The following is a 20,414-nucleotide window of genomic DNA, read 5'->3' on the forward strand; positions in this document are numbered from 1 at the left end:
TCTTAGCTCAGAATAAACAACCCTCAACCAATTCATCATTTCAAACATCACCACTGATTTTTTCTCACCACTTAGGTCACATTTAGAAACACCTTCATATTAATATCAATATGGTCAGTATGACTTGGGCTGCCTTGTATTGGATGTCAATCTAGGATTTCCTAAAGAAAATCTTCTAATACTGGTACTTGCCTAGGAAATTCCACAAGTTTGGAATCATCGTAATCATCACCTTAAGGTGCAGAAAATGGAAGCTAAATGCTGAAATCTGTACCTTTCAAAGGCTGATTGTAACAACCACTTTTTCCAAGCCTTAGTTATCAACTAACATCTCAATGAAATACAATACTAATTCACATTCATAGGAAGATATATGAACATATCATATACATTTGGGCTTGACTCAACATATAAAGATTAGACTCATCGAATATCCATTCGATTGTGCAACTCAAAAGTAATGTATAGAATTTCATGGACACATTCCTTTCTGTTGTAAATTTGAAAGCAGTTTTAAAGAACATATAGCAATCTGAATATGGAAGGCTGACCACCTAACCTGGTCTGAAATAAAAGATGTGAGACTGGCTTTTTCTTTAAGCAGCCGGTTCCTTTGATGTGAGCAATCCGAATGCAAAACTCAGAGTATATATAAATTACGACTGGTCTGAAATCACTTGCAACAAAAAGGAAATAACGTAGGTGAACAAAGGTAAAATCGTGGGAAAAGAATAATGTCTTTGGACTCTCCCGACTTCCACAAATAAGGAGACATTCAAAAATATCAAAAGCTTCCAAGAAGCCGTAACTCTTGAGCAGTTTAAAAGAGAAGAAAAATGTCTTAAAAGAAAATAAATAAATATGGAAGAGGATTCGAAGGTTACTTATCAAAAAGGATATTTTATAAAGTTATATACATATATATTTACTTACACACACACACACACACATATATATTATTAAGATGGCATCATATTTAATGTTTATCCAAGGCTATGCCTATTAAGTATGTATATCTAAATACATGTTTCACCTGGAAGATTATTTTATCTTCTTTATCCACCCATGGTGTACACGCATTTAAATGTACGTATTTTAATCGATATAATATTGTGTAAAATAATACTATGGTGTCACCTTATTTTTATATCTATGTGCACGTACATAAATATATATTATAATGAAGTGATGAGAATGTCGATTATAAACCATTAAAGGTATGTACTTTGTTTAAGTTAAAATGTTAAAATGTTTTAAAGATTATTCAATAGCTCATGTGTGTCTAATGATTGTATCTTGTTATACAAGTCGCTAGGTCCTCAACCATGGTGGTTCAAGATTCATACCCATTTTCCTAGTGATGATGTTGTCCCTGTGCCTAATTCTTTTCTGACAATGCTTCCACCCCTTCGACATGCCTCCCTACAAGGAAATTCTCCATTCTTAAATGATCGTAATGGCTAACCACCTTTTCAATTCCCATGAATTCATGATAAATAACCATCTGCAATAGCCTAAAAATATCATCATAACGGTTAACTAGCATGTCATCTTCATATAAAATTATAACGATTAACTGTCTTACCATTTCACATGATTATAAAAAATTTCAACTATCAACTAACTTCATGTGAAACCTCAATGGCTATATGAACATTTTAAAATTGGGTCTAAAATTGGGATGTAACACTGATTGTCAAGACTGTTGATGTTTGAGGAGAGCTAAAAGTCTCAAGTCCATTAACTACTACATCCATGTTGTATCGTAGGCAATTAGTGTCCACACCAATTAGCCTGTTCACTTTATGATTGTCACTATACCCTTTAAGCATTAACTTTTGACTTTTGGAGTCAAGTTTGGTTCTCTTCAAGAATCCAAATATATGCAATAGAACCAAAACCATTAAGATGGTTAATTTTTGGTTTCCTCCCAAATTCCTCCCAAACCATGCTTCCTCTAGAGTCTTCTTGATTGTTTGTTTTGGAGACCTATTAAGAAGGTACACTATTGTGTAAAATGCCTCAGCCTAAAACTTCTTTGGAACATTCTTGTTCTCCAACATAGATTAGGCCATTTCATAATAGTATAGTTCCTCTTCTCAACTTCACCATTTTATTAAGGGGTATAAGGTGTTGTAAATTGACGTGTTTAGAATAGAAGTCAGTGAACTCATTGGGACAAAACTCATCCCCATTATTAGACCGAGGAGTGATGATTGGAGAACTTGACTATCTTTTAGATAATGATTTAAGCCTATGTTACCCAGGGACGCGTCCCTTCCCAAAAACTCAGAGTTTCCAGAATGGGGATGCCCCCAAGATAGGGGGACAGGTATGGGACATCCCCCACACGTCTCCAAAATCCAAAGTAACGTAGGAAACAGAAAGACGTCACAGGAAAAAATGGGGGATGTAAAAGCACATAAAAAATTAAAAATGAGGTTGTGGCCCAGATAGATGAGGATGAGACAACACCAAGATTTATTGGTGTTCCATTGGATGAGACTACACTTCCTGTAGGCATGACAGTGAGAATGAGGACTCTGATTTTGATGCCATGGTGGTAGAAGCAGAATAGGAGCAGCAATTTGCTTCATTTGTCTATATTTTTCTTTTATGTTGAACGTGAACATGATGATGAAACTTTATGGTGGCCCTCTAGTCTTTGGGCATATTTAGATTTTCAGATTTCCATAATAGTGTTCACTGCCAAACTTATTTTCTTGTTCACATATTGACAATTGAAACTGTTTTATGAATGCATCATAGAGTAGAGTTAAATTTTAATACATATTGACTATTGAATTGGTTATTGTTTCCTAGATGGCATTCAAATGGTGTATGTTAAGGGTCTATAATGTTTAAATGACATGCTTTGGCTTAGTTTCCTATAAATGACATGTATATTTGCAAATATCAAAGGATATTTTAAAATTTTCCTATATTTTTCCGTCCCGAAAACTTGTCCCGCTGTGCCCTGCCATCCCATCCCAAAAACTTGGGGTAACATAGATTTGAACTTTTGAAATTCATTAAACAGATTTGATTTGTCCATGAGGAAAAAACTCCCATATTTTACTTCCAAAATCATCAACGAATAGGAGAAAATTACCTAGGACCAGTGACTTTTACACTACTCATTGGTCCACAAACATTTGCATGAACTAGCTTAAGGACCTTTGACGCTCTCCAAGTTTGTCATTCCAAAAATGGAGTTCTATGATGCTTCCAACTTGGCAAGCTCTACGAAACCCTTGTATTGTTGTTGAATCTTAGGTAAGGCTTCTACCATTTTCTTTTGAGACAACTAGGAAGAGAAGATAGGTGAGATGCTTATAGCATTGATGCCGATGAGTACTGATAGAAGAAAAACTCCTTGTACCCAATGTCTGTTTCTAAACCTCTCTAGTGTCAGCAAGCTGATAGAACCCATGATCTTTGATGAGCGCAATGGACTTCTGGGGTCCTTGTCAACAATATGGCACTTATGTGCAGTGAACATGGCGTCCAACTTGGGACAACAACTCATAAATTGATTCATTGAGAGAAAATTAAGCTCCACACCCAAAATACAGTATACATTGAGAAAAATGAGATTTCTCCCTCCAACGGTTATCTAAACATTGCTTATAGCAACAACTATATACTCTTCACCACCACCAAAGATGACCAAATCTGAGCAAGCCTTATACTCCATGAACCAAACTTTTTTTGTTTTTAATATGTCAAGATGCTCTTGAATCAATATAACATGCAGAAGACCTTGCATGATCCGCTGGTCATTTGGCCATCAAGGCATAGAAGTCTAAATTCTTCTTTGAATACTCTTTGTGGGAGCCTTCTATTGAGACTCTCTCTGTTTGGATTTTTAATTAGCCAACCGCTTTTTGCAGTGGTTTTCATATGACATTTGATAGTCATCAGTCTCTTTGAAGAGTTGTCAGGTTTTCCATGTCCTTCCTGTTGAGTGAACTTGCCTTTGCCCTTGTCCTTGGTAGGAAAAGCCTGTGCCATCCTTACTAAATCACTACTGCTATCGAACAGCTTTTTCCATCTGTCTTGTTGCAAGAGTTTGTTGTACAAATCTTCAGGTCAACATTGGTAGACGTGATTTTGAGAGTTTCAATGAAATGTTCATAGGACAGTGGTAAGATTTTCAGTGTTATGAGGATGATATCTTCTTCCATCTTGCAACCAATGGCATCCAATTGACTATGAATGTCTTTGATTTTCATCAAGTGATCCTACAAAGACAATTTCTCATCCACCACTATTGAGAACATGTTTTAAGGAAGAATGCCCTGCTGTTATTGGATTGTTTGCACATAGATTTAGATGAGTCCAAATTTATGCAAAAGTCTTGCCGGAGGGAACTTCTGGAAGCATTTCATCATTGAAAAATAAGTTTATGGGCATAACAACTTCATAATTACGCTCATCAAATTTGTCTTGGTCTTTACTCACACTTGTTGGATGAATGGTCATACCAAGAACAATGTGGTTAAGGCACATGTACTTGAAGATTGTGAGCATCTGATGTTTATAGGCATCTGAACCTCTGGTTCCAACATGATGTCAGGCAATCAACCATCCCTCCTGCCATCTGATGTCATAGAAAATGAGGTTAACAATAGTTATGACTGAATTTTTTAGGAAAACCAAACACCTTGGATTTTTAGTGAAAACAAGACGAAAAAGTTTAGAAGCTGAAAAACTGTTGCAAAATTGAAGTCTAAAACCTTAGGGTGCACAATAGAGAAGCCCTTGCAGATGTGAAAAAGTTGCAGAAGATCCAGTACACCCTAGTTGAGTAGAAAACCCTTGTTTTTAATTAAAAAGGAAAAAGAACTTGCAGAAACAAACCTTTATGCAGCCTAAAGAAAAATAGTGTGGCCTAGAAACCCTAAAAGGGCAAAGACTGAAAACACTGTAAGTGACAGAAAGAACAGGTCACAGTGCAAAAACGCCTTAAAACACCACAATTTCAAAGTATAAATCCCCAAAAGAGAAGAAAACCCCGATGTGCAATTTTTTTGTACAGAAAATCCATTATTTTTAGACAACAGCGGTGCCGCATTTTTGCAGAAAAGAGGTGCGAATTTTCCTCAGAAAACCCACAATTTATGAGCTCCAAGGGACCTCCATTTGGCAGTTGTGACACTTTTTTTCTCAGAAAGGAAACAAGATTCTCAGCAATCAAAAGCCATGACCCACATTTTAATTAAAATGTTAAAAAAGGAAGTATGATTTTTATTAGAAAAATAATTCCCTGTATACATGTGTGCAATTCATCATTACCACGTACTGTGAAATGGACACACTTAACTGATCCTGAGGTTTTCAATCCTGAGCTTTGATAGCATGAAATTTTTAAAAGATGTGATATTAAACCCATGAGTGAAATTCTCCTTGAATAAGATATTATAGAGATCTTTCCATACGGATAACATTGACAACTCATAAAAGTGGGAAAAAAAAAGCTTAACTGAAGAATGCAAGAAAGTTACTAAAAGCTATCCTAATATCTTAATTGATCATTATAAACTAAAATAAGACTATTATTTTGATATTCATCTTATCACACCTCTCATCCTTCCGCCACTCTTTTCTTGTGTTTGTCATATTTTCAGATCTATCATTTTCTCTGTAGGATTCTTGCCCCCGTTTCCGTTCTCTTCACAGCTCTCAAACATGTGGTAATGCCGTCAATGGTTGGTTTTGGCACCATAATTTTGAGAAGTGAAACTTTTCTTACTTGTAATCATTGATCAAATTTGGACTTTCAAAGTTACATTATGGCTGACTTATTACTGTTGTGATGGATAGAAAAAGGTGAATGTCCATTCAAGGTGCATCATCTACTCTTAATAAGTTCCTTTAGGAATCCGTTTTGTGCACATGCATTTAAGTGCGAGGACCTCCAATGAAAACCTTAATGATTGTGAGGACAATCTCCTATAGAGGTCATAATTATACTCATAATTGACATTCGTCTGTTTAGTATATTTAGATTGCGTCATTGTAGTATGTGATAAAACAAAAAAACATATATTATTTAAAACAAAGAAGCTATCCAATGTTTACCATACAGAGTAAACGGTTTATTAATGCATTCAGACAATAGACAAGAACATGTAACACATAAGTATTCCTTTTATTATTCGCATGTATATAGAAGATGCTACAATATTCGATATGATTGATGCCAAATGTTTGCTTTTTGTTCAAGTACATATATCTGTTTGAAGGGGTGACTCAACTGTCACGCAACCTTTCGGTTCTAATCTACCTGTCGGCTATACAATGTTTACCGACATCATTCCCCCCAAAAAGAAAAGTCATCTCTAGACGACAATTATAAAATATCTGAGACAGATTAACAAAATAGAATACACTAACTGTGACTAACTATAATGGGATAGACTTTTTCCATCACACCGCTTTCACATTCATCCTGTGTCTGCACCAAACTGGTCTCCAAAACACGTTGCATCTGTAACCTTCGCTAACACAATACTGTCAGCTTAGCCAAGCTGACCTTGATAGCCACCCATGTCGCCTTTTCTGCTTCCAACGCCTGGGTACACTGCCAAGTGTTGCTCTACTACCTCCAACTGGATGATCAGCTCCTCCCGAGCTCTCTATGCATCCACCAAGACAACCTTCCGTCCAACACCTACTCCGAGTGCCTCAAAGCGTATCACCCCTCTTGAAAGACTTCCTCCAGTGCTCTCTCCACCTCTGGCATACAAACACTCCATGCTTGCGGCAGTTCCAAGTCTTATCAACTGGTCACACTTCCCACGACTGATAATTGAACTGACTGGGGGTTTAGGGGGCATCGCCCCTAGTGGGGCCAAGGGGCAGCGCCCTTGCAGGGTCCTGGGCCAGAGCCCCAGGCGTGCTACTTCCTGTCACCTCTTTTCTTTGTCTCCCTTTCTGTACAGTGTATCATGTACTGCCTGTGGAATTTCTATTCTTCTGTTTAGCCGTACGGTGGATCGGTTGTCATCTCCTATACAGGGTCGTATGGTCCATGTATCATCTCCTATACAGGGCCGTATGGTCCATGCGCTTTCCTTAAGGCCGTACGATGCATTAACTTGTGCTCTCCTTGAGTTCGTATGGTCCAATTTACTAGCTGGTTGTTACTTGCTTATTCCCTTCTCTTGAGCCGTACAATGTGTCATGTACAATATCTTCTCTTGTCTGGCCATACGGTGGATCACCTGTGATTTCTTGTCGTCTTTTGCCTAGCCGTACGACATCCTAGGTTGTACAACATTTTTATTTTTATTTTACTGCCTTCCTTTCTTGCTTATGCTCCTGACAAGCCGTACGGCCCTGTTTTATGGCAACCGTACTCCCTTCTATTCTCCTCCACATGTGCCCATACAGCCAAAATTCCTTTTGACGCTTGTTCGTACTATGTCTTTGTTCCTCACTTATGTCTGTGCGCTCACTTTCTTATACTCCTAGGACCGTACGGTGGTTGCTTTTCCTTCTTCCCAATCTACCTTTTTCATGCTACTATAAGGATTTCCAAAGCCATACGGTAATAATCTTGTTCTTTATACTCATTACTTTATTACTTCCAGGTCCGTACTTAGAAAATATGCTCAACTTTATATATTATCTACATTTACATATATACATTAAAATTTTAAAATTACTACTTTTATACAGTCTCTCAATTGTTCGTCCATGTAGGTGCGTTATTTCTTTCATGAGTCTTTTAGCTTCGACCCATTCACTGCATCGGCTACTTCCTTCCCGTCGAGCGTCCATAATTTTATTGCTTTCTTATTGCCCACTTCGCAAATTTTATATGGCCCGACCCACTTTATTTTTAATTTTCCTGGTCTGATCTCGTTGCACCCATTATACTTTAGCACTAGTTGTCCCAATTGAAATCTGTTCAACTTCAAGTGCTTGTCATGCCATGCTTATGCCTGTTCTATGTAACCTTCATGGCCCATACCATGAATTTCGTTAGCTGCCACTCCTTGCCATCAATAACTGTATTCTTGATTCTAGAACCTTCACGCTGTACAACTGCAGTTTATATTAAACCCTTCCTCTTTGTTTCCTGTGCAGACTGTACGATGTGTTTTCCTTGTCGTCGATCCCTTTCTACTAAATCCGTGTAGTGTTAACCTTTTCTTTCCACACAGTCTGTTCAGCGTGTACTGTACGGTGGAATCTTTCCTTTTGCTGGGTTTGCACAGTATGTTCTTCCCTTCAACTTTAGCCGTAACTGCCTTCCCTTCTTCCACTTCTTTGTATTCTTTTGGACATTCATTTTCCTCTCCCTTCTCACTTTTGTCGACCCTTAACATATTATAGCTTGAAAAGAGCTCGTAATCCTCCAGTGGAAAAGGTCGTTCACCGAGTCTAGGTTTTCATCATTTGACCCACCTTCCAACCGTAGGACTCCTTCCTCATCTGGTTCCATTTGCTTCTTACCTTTGTCCTCTCCTTCTGAATCGGATGATTCGGCTTCTTCTCCCACCATTTTTGTGTGTAAATCAATAATAAATCTCCGTCCTTTGCTCTCCATTGATAGTGTATTCTTCTTCCAGTCATGTTTAACCTTTGCTTGTATGAGCCATCCTCATCCAAGAATGGTGTCATATCCCCCTCTTTTTAGCGGGATGACTACAAAGTCGAGCAGGAACGACTATGTTGCAATCATTACTAGTTGTGCCATCAGGATCCCTAGAGGCTTAATGCCATGTTGGTCTGCAGTTAGCAATTGGAACGTGGGTGGCCACAATGTTGGCTGTCCCAACTTCTTCCAAGTATCTTTTGGTAGGACATTTACCCCGGAACCTTCGTCCACAATTGTGTCTGAGAGGATCGTTCCTAATATACCCATTTCTATGACCGTCAGATGCCTTCCTGATGTGAGGGCTAGCAGCATTTGTTCTGCTGCGCTTGTTCTGCTTCCCTTCTCCTTCCTAGGTTCTTCTGGTAGTTTAGCAACCGAGGCCATGTTTGTGAGTGCCGTTTGTAGTTGGGGCATTGTGAGGATCAGATTATTTAATTTTACTGGCACTTCAATTTGTAATATCCACCTTATGATGTTTTGTTCTGTGTAGTTCCTCATTGAGGTACCCTCAGTGTCCCCCTTCTTAGTTTGTGATTTCTCTGTCTGCATCCCCTTCTTAATTTCTACCTATGCTTCTTCTAGTCTCTTCTTTTCTTCCATTGGGTTTGGGTACAGCTTTGCTTGTTTACGTGTAATTGCTAGGACTTCCTCTTTTTCCATTCCTGATTTGATGTTGATCAAGTTCACTCTTGATTTCAATTTCGGGCACTTGGCATCTTCATGGTCTTCAGGACCACACCATTTGCATAACAACTGTGGTGTGTTCGTCATTGTACAGTTTTGTGCAAAGTGGCTCTATAAGTTGCATGCCCGACATTGAACCATTGGTCGGCTGTTCGCATCATACTGAATCCGACTGCAGCCCCCATTATTATTGTTATTATTGTTGTTGTTTTGTCCCCTTTTGTTGTTTCTGTACCCACCCAAGGTGGCATCGTCATTGTTTGTGTTTCCATTCCCTCCTAACGTGGAGGCTTCCTATGTCAAGAGTACTTGTTGATGTCCTCTTGTTTTCATATTGAACGGGCATTCCTTTGTGGAATGTCCCACAATTTGGCAAATATTACATAACTGATTCTTCGAACAGGATCCCTTAGTGTGACCTTTTGTCTTGCATCCTATACACCATAGCTCATTTTCTTTGGTCTGGCTATTCCCTTTCTGCATATTCTTAAACTCTTTCAGCATCCTGATCATATCCTTCTAGAGGGCTCGGACCTTCTTATTGCTCTTTTCATCACTATTGCTATCCTCAAAAGAGGATTCATCCGAGTCAGATGATTTGCTTTTCTTTTTCTTTTTCTTTGTTTTCTGTTCACTCTCTAGGTCCATCGCTCGATTGTACACTTTAGTGTACAATGATGGCGGTACAATTTTCATTTTCCTTTTTAACTCTAGGCATAGTCCTTCTATGAACCATCTCTTTTTCAGCCCGTCTACTGGCTTATTTTCCATTTTATTTACTAATTCTTTTAGTTTTCCAGCATATGCATAGACTATTTCATTTCTTCCTTGTTTTGTGGTGTAGATTTTTGCTACTACCTCATTGTTGTCTCGTAGTAGTTGAAACTCTGTAATAAATTCCTTCTTTATGTTTTCCCATGATGTTAGCTTTGCCGGGTCGGTGTCACAAAACCAATCGATTGCTACTCCTCGTAAGGTGGCTGGAAATTGCCTTGCCCATTCGTCATGGTCGTTTTCTCCATTCGCTGTCCAAATCATTTTGCAAGTTTTGCAATGTCTGATTGAGTCAGCCGTGCCATCCCCATCGAAATTTGGTAACTTTTCCTTTGGACCAGCCATCGATACCCTTTCTTTTGTTGTGCGTTGCTGTCGGTACCTGCGTTGTTTTGTACTCCTGTACCGCTCTGAACACCTACGTTACAAACACCTACATTTTCGAGTGGCATGAAGGCTTCCTCAAGGACTTGGTTGTTTCGACCAAACTGTATTTGCTCGTCAGGTGTATCAGGGACAAAGAGTTCACCCCCACGCTCATGTTCCTTCGACACTCCAAGCCGTGGTGGTCCTTTCCCTTCCGTTCGGATCCCCTCTTGGTGTACACCAATTTGCCAATGCTTCCTTTGTTCCTTCGATCACCCTTTGCCTTTCTCGGGCTTCTTCTATCAACCTGTCCCTCGATCAACTTGGCGACTGCACTCTGTTCGTCAGTGCTCCCGTGGTATTGTGGTCACCTCCTGTGGAGCATCTCATTTTCCCGGGTCTAATTTATGATTCAACATACTCAAGTAATACAGTTACTACTTCGTTTCATAGGAAGATAGTTATATCATTCATGTTCATGTGAATAAGATTTCCTGTTAAAAACAGTTATACAAAATTTCTTAACTAAAAACTTGAATTACCATTAAATGAAATTACTATAGAAATTGAAAACCACATACATCAGAAAACTGAGTTTGAATCAAACTAGGGATGCTTCTGCAACCACCCGGGTTAGTCCACAAATACACTATAACAATTTCATATGATGACTATCATCTACAAACCGCTATCATAAAATCAAATGATAATTTTAAATAAATACCACTATATTTTAAATTAGGGCATCACATACCACTGTATCAATTAGGGCATCATTTACCTTCGGTTCCTTTTAGGGCTTTTGATACCGCTATCTCACTTAGGGCTTCCGCTACCACGAATTCAAATAGGGCTTCCAATACCATGGATTCAATTAGGGTTCTGATACCACTATTTCCTTTAGGGTTCCAGTCATCTCTCAAATCAATTAGGGCTTCAGATTCCTTTTCCTTTGATTACTTAACTGTGATAGTATCTCAAGTTTAGAAAATATACTTATATTCATTATTTATATATATGAAAGTAAAATGATGATAACAATGAAATACTTCAAAAAAATCTTACCTCATAAATAAAAAATGATAATACCTGTTTCCGATAAACAATTGAATGTATGGCTTATCTCTGTTTGACGCATATTCGACATCTTGAAAGAGGTGAAACATTGTGAGGGACCACAACATATTCCCACAGAATCTCTAACAAGAAAGGCCCTCCCTACCCGGAATAGGCAAGGGTCATCTTGCCATCTATCGGGCTTCCAGATAATTAACTCACTATACGACTTGGCAGCAGGAAAACACAATACAAGAATTACATGAGCTATTAATTGATTCATATTAAATGATAAATATTGAAATGTCATAATTGATATGGATTCAATTATTACAGATTCCTCTTTTTCACCTCGTCACCCTTTTTCTTGGCCACACAGCCGGGTGAGTCCCAGGTATTTGGAATTTCTCAAAGGAACGACTCCATTAATTTATTTCAACCGTCATTTCACATTCTATGATTACATGTTTATGTTCTTTTAAGATCTCAAAATTGACAACATTCCTTTTGAGTGAAACATACATGATCTAATGTTATTATTTATCATTTTATTGTCTTATTCTAATGACATTCTTGTTTATTGTAGATTCTCTGCACCTCCTCACCTTTCTCAGGCCATCAAGTTGGTGACTCCTTGGTGCTATCAAATTAAATTTACTATGATACTTCGCACCTTCTTCACCATATTCTGGCATTTCACCTGGTGATTTCCTTGGTGTACTGTATTCAGTATTTCAATATCAGATGTTTGTATTATATCAGGTTGTAATTACTATCCAATTGGATGATAATCTTCTTAGTCATTGAACTTAAATGATTTAGAGAATTCTTACTTGGAAATGTATATGGATAAAGAAAAATCATCTAACTTATATTAAGCAGTGTATGTTATTACAGAAAGAGAAATCGTTACTCCTCTTATTGACTACGACAGACTGCAAGTAATTATTGTCGGATAACCCCAAAAAGATTACAACAGACTTAATAATGGAAAAACGACAGGCTATATTCAAAACGGTTTTATTTCCACTTGCTAACACCAAAGAATTCATTGTTAGAATTGCTGACTCATAGATTATATCCTACATTCTTATCATAAAAGGAAAGTAAAATGGTCATACAAGTTTATCAATAGCTTATGTGGCTCACTTTCACCAAACAATGAGATGGGCCTGTGCTTGAATTAAATTTGCCAATCTGCTCTACAACTTGCGGTAGTTGATATTGTTTCGAATTGCAAACAGGATATGATGTGTCTCTACCCGACTGTATAAAGCCTCGCGTATTGAGATGAATCCGCTAACTTTACTGGAACCCGTGGCAAGAGATCTCAGTCGGCTAGCATAGTATGCACATACGGGTTGTCTCTGCAATCAAAGGTGCTAACAGGGAGTTCGATTGCTCAGATTACATGAAGGTTGTAGGAGAAAAGAATGGATGCCGTAGGAGAAAGAATGGATTGTCGTAGGAGAAAGAATGGATGTCGGTAGTCAAATAAGGAAACTATTAAATAAAATAAGCCTATCTCTACGTCTTCCTATAGTTACAAGATTCATATTCGAAACTTGCACAAATCGAATAAGAGAATAAAAAGAAAGGAGAAGGAAAAGAAAGAAAGAAGATAAAGGTTTTAAAAGTTTATAATTATTAAAATCTAATAAGCAACATCACTTAATCAATAAATAATAAGAGCCCGACTCTATGGCTTCCATCCGTTTCAATAAACCTTATGAATTCAAACCATAAATTCGACTTAGATCCCCAAGTAATAAATCGATTACAAACATAAAAGAGAAGAGGAAACGATTAAAAAGGGAAAAGATTATAAAATAGCTCCAAATGCCAAATATTAAATTGATTCCAAACCAAGTGCTAATTGGCTTAAAGCGAGGAATAATAAAATAGAGTTATAATCCAAACATTATTAAATTATGAACATTATTATAATCTTATAGGTTCATATGAACATCATTTTATTAAATTATAATGGTGCCGAATCATTTATATATTATATGCATGTTTATAAATATTAATTAAAATAATATGATGAAAGATATATTAAAATCCTTTAAGATACATTTTATATTTTAACTCAATTATTTTGATTTAAATTATTTATTTAAATAACTCATGTAGTTCCACATATGTATCTTGTTTCAAATCACTGGGTCCTCTACCTGGCTGCCCAGTGATGGAGAAGCCCTACCTAATTCTTTTCTGACAATGCTTCCACCCCTTTGACATGCTCACTGCAAGAAATTTCTTTGTAATTAAATTATAAATTATTTAATCATAAATAACGATTAGCCTTTATCTCAATTTCATGAATTTGCAATTAGCGATCAACTAATATGTCATCTTCACTTGAAATCATAACGACTATCTTACCATTTTGCCAGATTATATCAAATTAAACTGTCAACTGACTTCATGCGAAACTCAACGGCTATATTTCAAGCTAGGTCAAAAATTGGGATGTAACATCCTGTGACACCACTGCGGTACCCTTCGGTGAGTTGTTGGAGTCTGTGCCTCCGGTCGCTTTGCTGTGTGCAGTTTAATATTTCCCATGCCACACTTATGCTGTTATCTTCTGGATTCTTATTTCTATCTTTATTCAATGTGTTCAGCATTCATAGCACCCGATCCTTATAGGCAATGGCGCCAAATGTTTACAGTATAGGGTAAACGGTTTATTAATGCATTCAGAGAATAGACAAGAACATGTAACACATAAGTATTCCTTTTATTATTCGCGTGTATACAGAAGATACTACAATATTTGATATGATTGATGCCAAATATTTGCTTTTTGTTCAAGTACATATATCTGTCCGAAGGGATGACTCAACCGTCACGCAACTTTTCAGTTCTAATCTACCCGTCGGCTATACAATGTTTACCGTCAACATCCAACAGGGAAAACCCAAACTAATAGATTTTTGTGCTGCATGTTAGCAAGTGACAAGGTTGTTATAGGATTGGCCATTGACGGGGAAATGAGGCATCAAAAGATGCCAAACAAAAGGAGAAGCAACACTTATTTGGTGTAATAAACTCTCCAGGGGATGGGCAACAACAATGCATTGAGCTCATCATTCATAATATGGAAAGTAACAAAACCGATCATACTAGTCACCTCTAGACAGTGATGCACAAGGGGCATCTTCAACTATGGACCAGAATACCTGTCAAAATCAGCTCCTAAGGCCATATTTTTCTAGAAAGAAGCAAGTATGCAGGATGAAGATAGGAACAAATAGTAGGAAAAAGACTTGGATGCACTAAATGCACAATTCATGAGTTTTTGTATGCTGAAGACAAAAACCATAACAAAAGGTGCATGTAAAACCTTTTCAAATGGGCCTCACGAAGACCTACAAAGAAAGCTAGGAAAGCTCATTGTTGACTCATTCAGTGGCTCCAAAAAATTTCAATCAGAATTGGGATCCATAAGCTCACACATACTTTTCATCGAGTTTACATATGAAGAAGAGGCAATTGATTTCACAATCCTTCACTTGGAAGGGGTTGCTCATGAATGGTGATCCCATGAGCTAGTAACTGAAGGCCAGCTCATGAATGGTGATCCCATGACATAGAAACTGAAGGGCACAACACCTACGAGGAGTTTTGTGGTAGAATGACTGATGGATTTGAGAGGCAGGACCCTAAATAGTACTGCAGGGCGCTCACACAACTATACCACCAAGGCTGAGTGGATGATTATGTGACAGAATTTCAGAGGATATAAAGAATGGCACTGGACAGATCAAAGAGACACCTACTGTTCTTTTCATTGAAGAGTTCTTTAGAGGTTTAGTTGAGTCCCTTGGCCCAGATTCATTGCAGGAAGCCATGAAAGGGCTTTTCCATTTGAACTGTCTAATTGCCTTATATTTCCTCTGAATAATTGACTGGGATAATACTGTATCTAGCCAATCCTTTCAAGAGTCTAACATCATAGATGGGAATAGGAGCCACCATAGAAGCACAGGTGACCTAACACAAATCTTTTTTTCAGAAATTGGGTATTGTACCCTCTCATCATGTAGGTCATCAGGAGGTAGGACACAACTTTAAGAGTTTTTAGCCATGTGACATGGCCCACAATGATACACAGAGGAGACAGGTATGTTTAGCTATAAAGAGTCTTAAGACTTGATACAAAGGTGATTGGGAAAGGGGCAAATGCATTTGATTGAGGTATACTTTTATGATGAGGGAGAAGGTGAGCTGGGCATGGTGGTACAGAGTGTCGAGAAGCACAAGTTATTACTAATAAGCTTGGTAAATTGGTAATACTAATATAAGATCTTCCATCACCAAAAGGAGGATGCCATTTGGGAGTGGGCTTATATCCACAATCACCTGGCTTTGTCTTGCTTGAGGACATGCAATCTCAGGAGAGGGCTTGTAATGTCTAGTTTTGTCCCACAAACACTAAGCTATTGGTAGTTGACATGATTGGGGTTGACTGGTCTGTTCAATTAATTTTTCTTTTAGTTTGTCAGCTAGTTTTAGTTGTGTCATTTAAATAAGGGGCACTTTAGTTATTCCATCAGCTTATCTTCAGTTAAGTAGGGAATCAATTTTAGTAACTTAAGGAATTAGCTTCACTAACTGAAGGATTTATACAATCATTTCCCTATATTCTTGATGAGTGTTTGTCAATTAACGACATTACATGTGAGATTAATTTCTGTATTTTACAGATCACTTGAGTTGGAAATTATATGGGTAGCACTAGGAAGAGGAAAGACATCATTCCTGCTTACAGAAATTGGATGTGGGTACAGCAACTTGACACTTTAAAATTCTCAGGATTTTTCAAATTGTCTCCCATGAGGACAGAAACCCTTTGAGTTATTCAATAGTATAGGGTGGCATCAAGGTTATTCCAGGGTATTCAGCAGTGCAAGGCAACAGCAAGGTAATTCTGAGGTCTTCAGCAATACCAGGCAGCATCAAGGATCATGTAGAGAGATTAGTTTCAGTGACTAGTATAAGTTTATTTTATTGTTTCCTAAATACATGGATTTCAATAGCAGAAATAAAAAAAAGTAGTCATTTGCTTTTAGTTTTAAATTTTTTACTGGGTTTATTTTTTATGGATTCAATTATTAGCACTTAAAGCAATGCCAAATCTAGCTTACCCATCATTTAACTCTCTTTCACCATCTGGGAAAGGTTCTTTTGAAGACTTGAAACATAGGCTTGCATCATGATTTTCACTAAAATGCTCTAGCGTTTGAGTTATTTGTGATCGTGTATTTTTATGGTAGCCAGTTCCTTTTTAAAATTTGAAGGGATCTTGTCTCTGGAAAAGTTGCTGCAACTTGCAGGTACTTATGAATAGCCTGGTTTGTTGAGATGCACTACATCCAGAATATAGGGAAAACATCATCACATCTTTCTCAAATCAAACCTGGGGCTTTGCCATGAAATCCAATGTCATTATGTCATGAATTATTCCAGTTAACACCTGTTTTTGTGTGATTATGTTGAGATTGAACACAAAATCTTCTTCATTGAATAATAGAGAATGGGTACTACTGTATCGTATGTTTTGTTGAGAAATAATGCAGTAGAGTTGGGTTCCTGATTCATATAAATAAAAGTTTGTTTTTCTAAGGCATCTTATTGATCATCTAGGCATATTTTTTATATGTTTATGTGGATCAGGGAAAGATTCCAGAGGCAGATCAAGGAAAGATTGAATGTTTTTCAGTCACCGAGGAGTTGCATGGATTCCTGTAGCTGAATTGCATTTTCAATCATTGATAGTGAGTGGCTGTAATTTTGATGGAAAAGGGTTGATACTTAATTTGAAAACACATTATTCTAATTCCATTATGTTGTAGGGATCAGAAGGCTCAAAGTCAAAGGTGGTTGTGTGCTGTAAAGGATAACCAGACACGTTGGTGAGTGTCCTAAGGAACTGAAGAAACAATTGTTATCAAGTGTTGCGAGAAGGTTTCAAGGATGACTTCAGACACTGTATCGGCGTCCGAACAGATTGACAGCAAAGCCCCTTTACTGCCTGAGAGCCAGCATAATCTAAAAGACTCTGGCTCTAAAAATGCATCATTTTCAGGAGCTGTATTTAATCTGTCAACAACTATTGTTGGAGCAGGAATCATGGGATTGCCTGCTACAATGAAGATTCTAGGACTTGTTCCAGGGATTTCTCTAATTGTGCTTGTTGGAATTCTGACAAATGTGTCCATTGAGATTCTATTGAGGTTTAGTAGAGCCTGCAAGGCTACTTCATATGGAGGTGTCATGGCAGATGCATTTGGTCCTCTTGGAAGGGTTTTACTGCAGATCTGTGTCATAATTAACAATCTTGGTGTTCTAATTGTCTACATGATCATCATTGGTATGCACAAGCAAAGATATGGATTGGCTTCTTTCTCAGTAGTCTGTTCATCCCTTAATTTGTTAGTTTCTTCTTAAAGTGGCATTTGCCTTTTCTGGACAGGTGATGTTGTCTCTGGCACATCAGCAAATGGTATGCACCATTCTGGTATCTTAGAAGAATGGTTTGGTGTCTGCTGGTGGACTGGGAGAAAGGCTACACTGTTTTTCACCACAATTTTCATTTTGGTTCCCCTAGTATCTTTTAGACGTGTAGGTAAGCGCATATCTACAACTTAAGTAATTATGAAGTCAAATCTTTCTTGAAGGCTTGTATATTTCCTCTCAATTTAATTATTTACATTGGAAGAAACTGGCATTTAGGATTACCTTGTGTTATTAACAAAGCGACAATTTATATAGAGATATATCCCAGCAGCTGGCTAACATAAGTTAAACCTGAGTTTTCTCTGAAGATAATTCAGTAAGCATTCCTGCTATGCTTTTTGTGTAACTATTAGTGGAATCTGAGTTATCTCTTTCAAACTATCCAGTGGGCATTTTTGTTATACTTTTTGTGTAACAATTAATGGGAGTCCTTGAATGCATATCTTATAAGTAGTAACAAAAAATCTGGTTAGGAGAGAATTTTTCTTTGATATTATTTTAATATCCTTTGAAACCCTTCTTAATTCTGGAAACTTGTACATTATATTTTTGGCAAAAAGTATATTTCATCTATTAGTCTTGAATCTTGATCATTGTTTTAGTTCTTGTTTCCTTGGACATGCAGATTCCTTGAAAGTTACTTCTGCAATTTCAGTGGCATTAGCTGTTCTGTTTGTTCTGATCACTGCTTGCATTGCAATTTTCAAATTGTTCAGTGGCGACATCCACGTGCCAAGGTTATTCCCAGTTATTGTCGATCAGACTTCACTGTGGAAGATTTTCACAGTCGTCCCAGTGTTGATAACTGCGTACCTCTGTCACTATAATGGTACATAAATTTTTTGTGTCAACCATTTATTGTTAGCCTACTAGACAACGTATTAAAGCAAAGCTTATAATTCATACCATCCAGATTGGATGCCCTTAAAGGTAAGCATTTGATTTTGACGCAATTTCTGGTATCTACGGCTTGTGCAGTTCATCCTATACACCGTGAATTGGAAACCTCTTCACAAATGCAATCAATTGTTCAAGCATCACTTACCTTATGTGCAGCAATATACATAACTACAAGTTTTTTTGGTTATACCCTATTTGGAGATCAAACTATGGATGATGTTCTAGCCAACTTTGACACAAATTTAGGAGTTCCTTACAGTGATATTCTGAATGATATTGTCCGTATTAGCTATGCTGTCCATCTGATGTTTGTATTTCCAGTGATACACTTCGCTTTGCGCCTTAATCTTGATGGACTTATCTTTCCATCGGCACAGCCTCTTTCTTCAGATATTTGGAGATTTGTCATAATCACTACTGGGCTAGTTGGAATTGCCTTTGTGGGTGCTGTGTTCATTCCCAGTATCTGGCTTGCATTTCAATTCACAGGTGCTACTGCAGCTGTTTGCTTGGGTTTTATCTTCCCAGGTGCAATTGTACTCAGGTAGTCACTAAATCAAAATGCTTTGATTTATTTTGATGTGTTTTATTGCTTGTTCGTGTAGAAATTTGGATTTCTCTTGTTTGTTGCTGAGTCTTGACAATCTTTTATTGCAGAGACACTCGTGGCATCTCAACAAGGAAAGATAAATTTATTGCATTTTTTATGATTATCATGGCAGTAATTTCTTGTTCAATTGCTGTATACAGTGACATCGATCAGTTACTAAAGAAAAGTAGCATAGTTCCAAGTTCTCCTACATCATGAGAATATAGAGGTTACAAAATTGTTTGTCTGCTCCTGTATATGTAGGATTCTTTATTAGGGTGTTGTGAACAGAAAGAGACTGAGAGTTAAAACAAATTGAACAAGCTCAGAGAAGCATAATGTATTATAACTTAAAAGAGTGCAACCGCAGATATTTGGCATTGACATTCTAAACCCTTAAAAAGGAAATATAGGATTATGTTATTTGTAGCTGCAAATTATGTAACATATGCATCATCCTACCTCAGTATTATGGAGGAAGCAGAGGTTATGTGAACCTATGTATATGTATTGCTCTTTTCCTGCAATTTTGTTGTTGTCAACACAATTATATTATTCATCTATGCAAAGCTGGTGATCCTGATTGTAGAGCAGTAAGGCATTGACTTGTTAGTTAATGTTAAGGTCAGAAGACTGTTTTAGAGTGCACGGATTGGGAAAATGTGATGTTTATAATTGAATAGAATTGTGGTCCTATACCACCTACATCCATATTATGTGATAACTGAATACAGTTCAATTGCAATTAAGGCAATACTTTCAAAAGTTATTACTAGCAAAGTTGAGTTGCATGTATTTGAATGAAATTGAGCTGCACCCAAGACTATGGATATCAAACGCACCCAAAAACACACCAATGCACACCAGGGAAAGTTTGTGCTTTTAACATACTTTAGATGCACCTGG

General features: G+C 37.4%; 1 protein-coding gene across 6 annotated transcripts in view; it reads left to right on the forward strand.

The window, feature by feature from the left end:
* The window catches only part of LOC149549641 (amino acid transporter AVT6A-like), a 62,298-nt gene extending 42,197 nt beyond the window's left edge, over positions 1-20,101 (forward strand). Inside the window, exons 2-8 of one of the 6 annotated variants that reach the window (XM_089792948.1) lie at positions 12,078-12,194; positions 17,177-17,277; positions 17,356-17,873; positions 17,976-18,128; positions 18,645-18,848; positions 18,998-19,463; positions 19,577-20,101. In XM_089792948.1, coding sequence (XP_089649074.1) covers positions 17,477-17,873; positions 17,976-18,128; positions 18,645-18,848; positions 18,998-19,463; positions 19,577-19,727 — 1,371 coding nt within the window. In that variant the 5' untranslated portion in view covers positions 12,078-12,194; positions 17,177-17,277; positions 17,356-17,476 and the 3' untranslated portion in view covers positions 19,728-20,101. Of the gene's footprint in view, positions 1-12,077; positions 12,195-12,232; positions 12,254-16,201; positions 16,425-17,176; positions 17,278-17,355; positions 17,874-17,975; positions 18,129-18,644; positions 18,849-18,997; positions 19,464-19,576 lie in introns of those variants that run through there. The other 5 variants (XM_089792951.1, XM_089792947.1, XM_089792949.1 and 2 more) reach the window with 5 other exon arrangements.
* The last annotated feature ends 313 nt before the right edge of the window (positions 20,102-20,414 follow it).

The sequence above is a fragment of the Cupressus sempervirens genome, chromosome 7, assembly GCF_028749045.1.
Source record: "Cupressus sempervirens isolate cs-2001-9-10 chromosome 7, ASM2874904v1, whole genome shotgun sequence".
In the NCBI taxonomy this organism is placed as follows: Eukaryota; Viridiplantae; Streptophyta; class Pinopsida; order Cupressales; family Cupressaceae; genus Cupressus; species Cupressus sempervirens.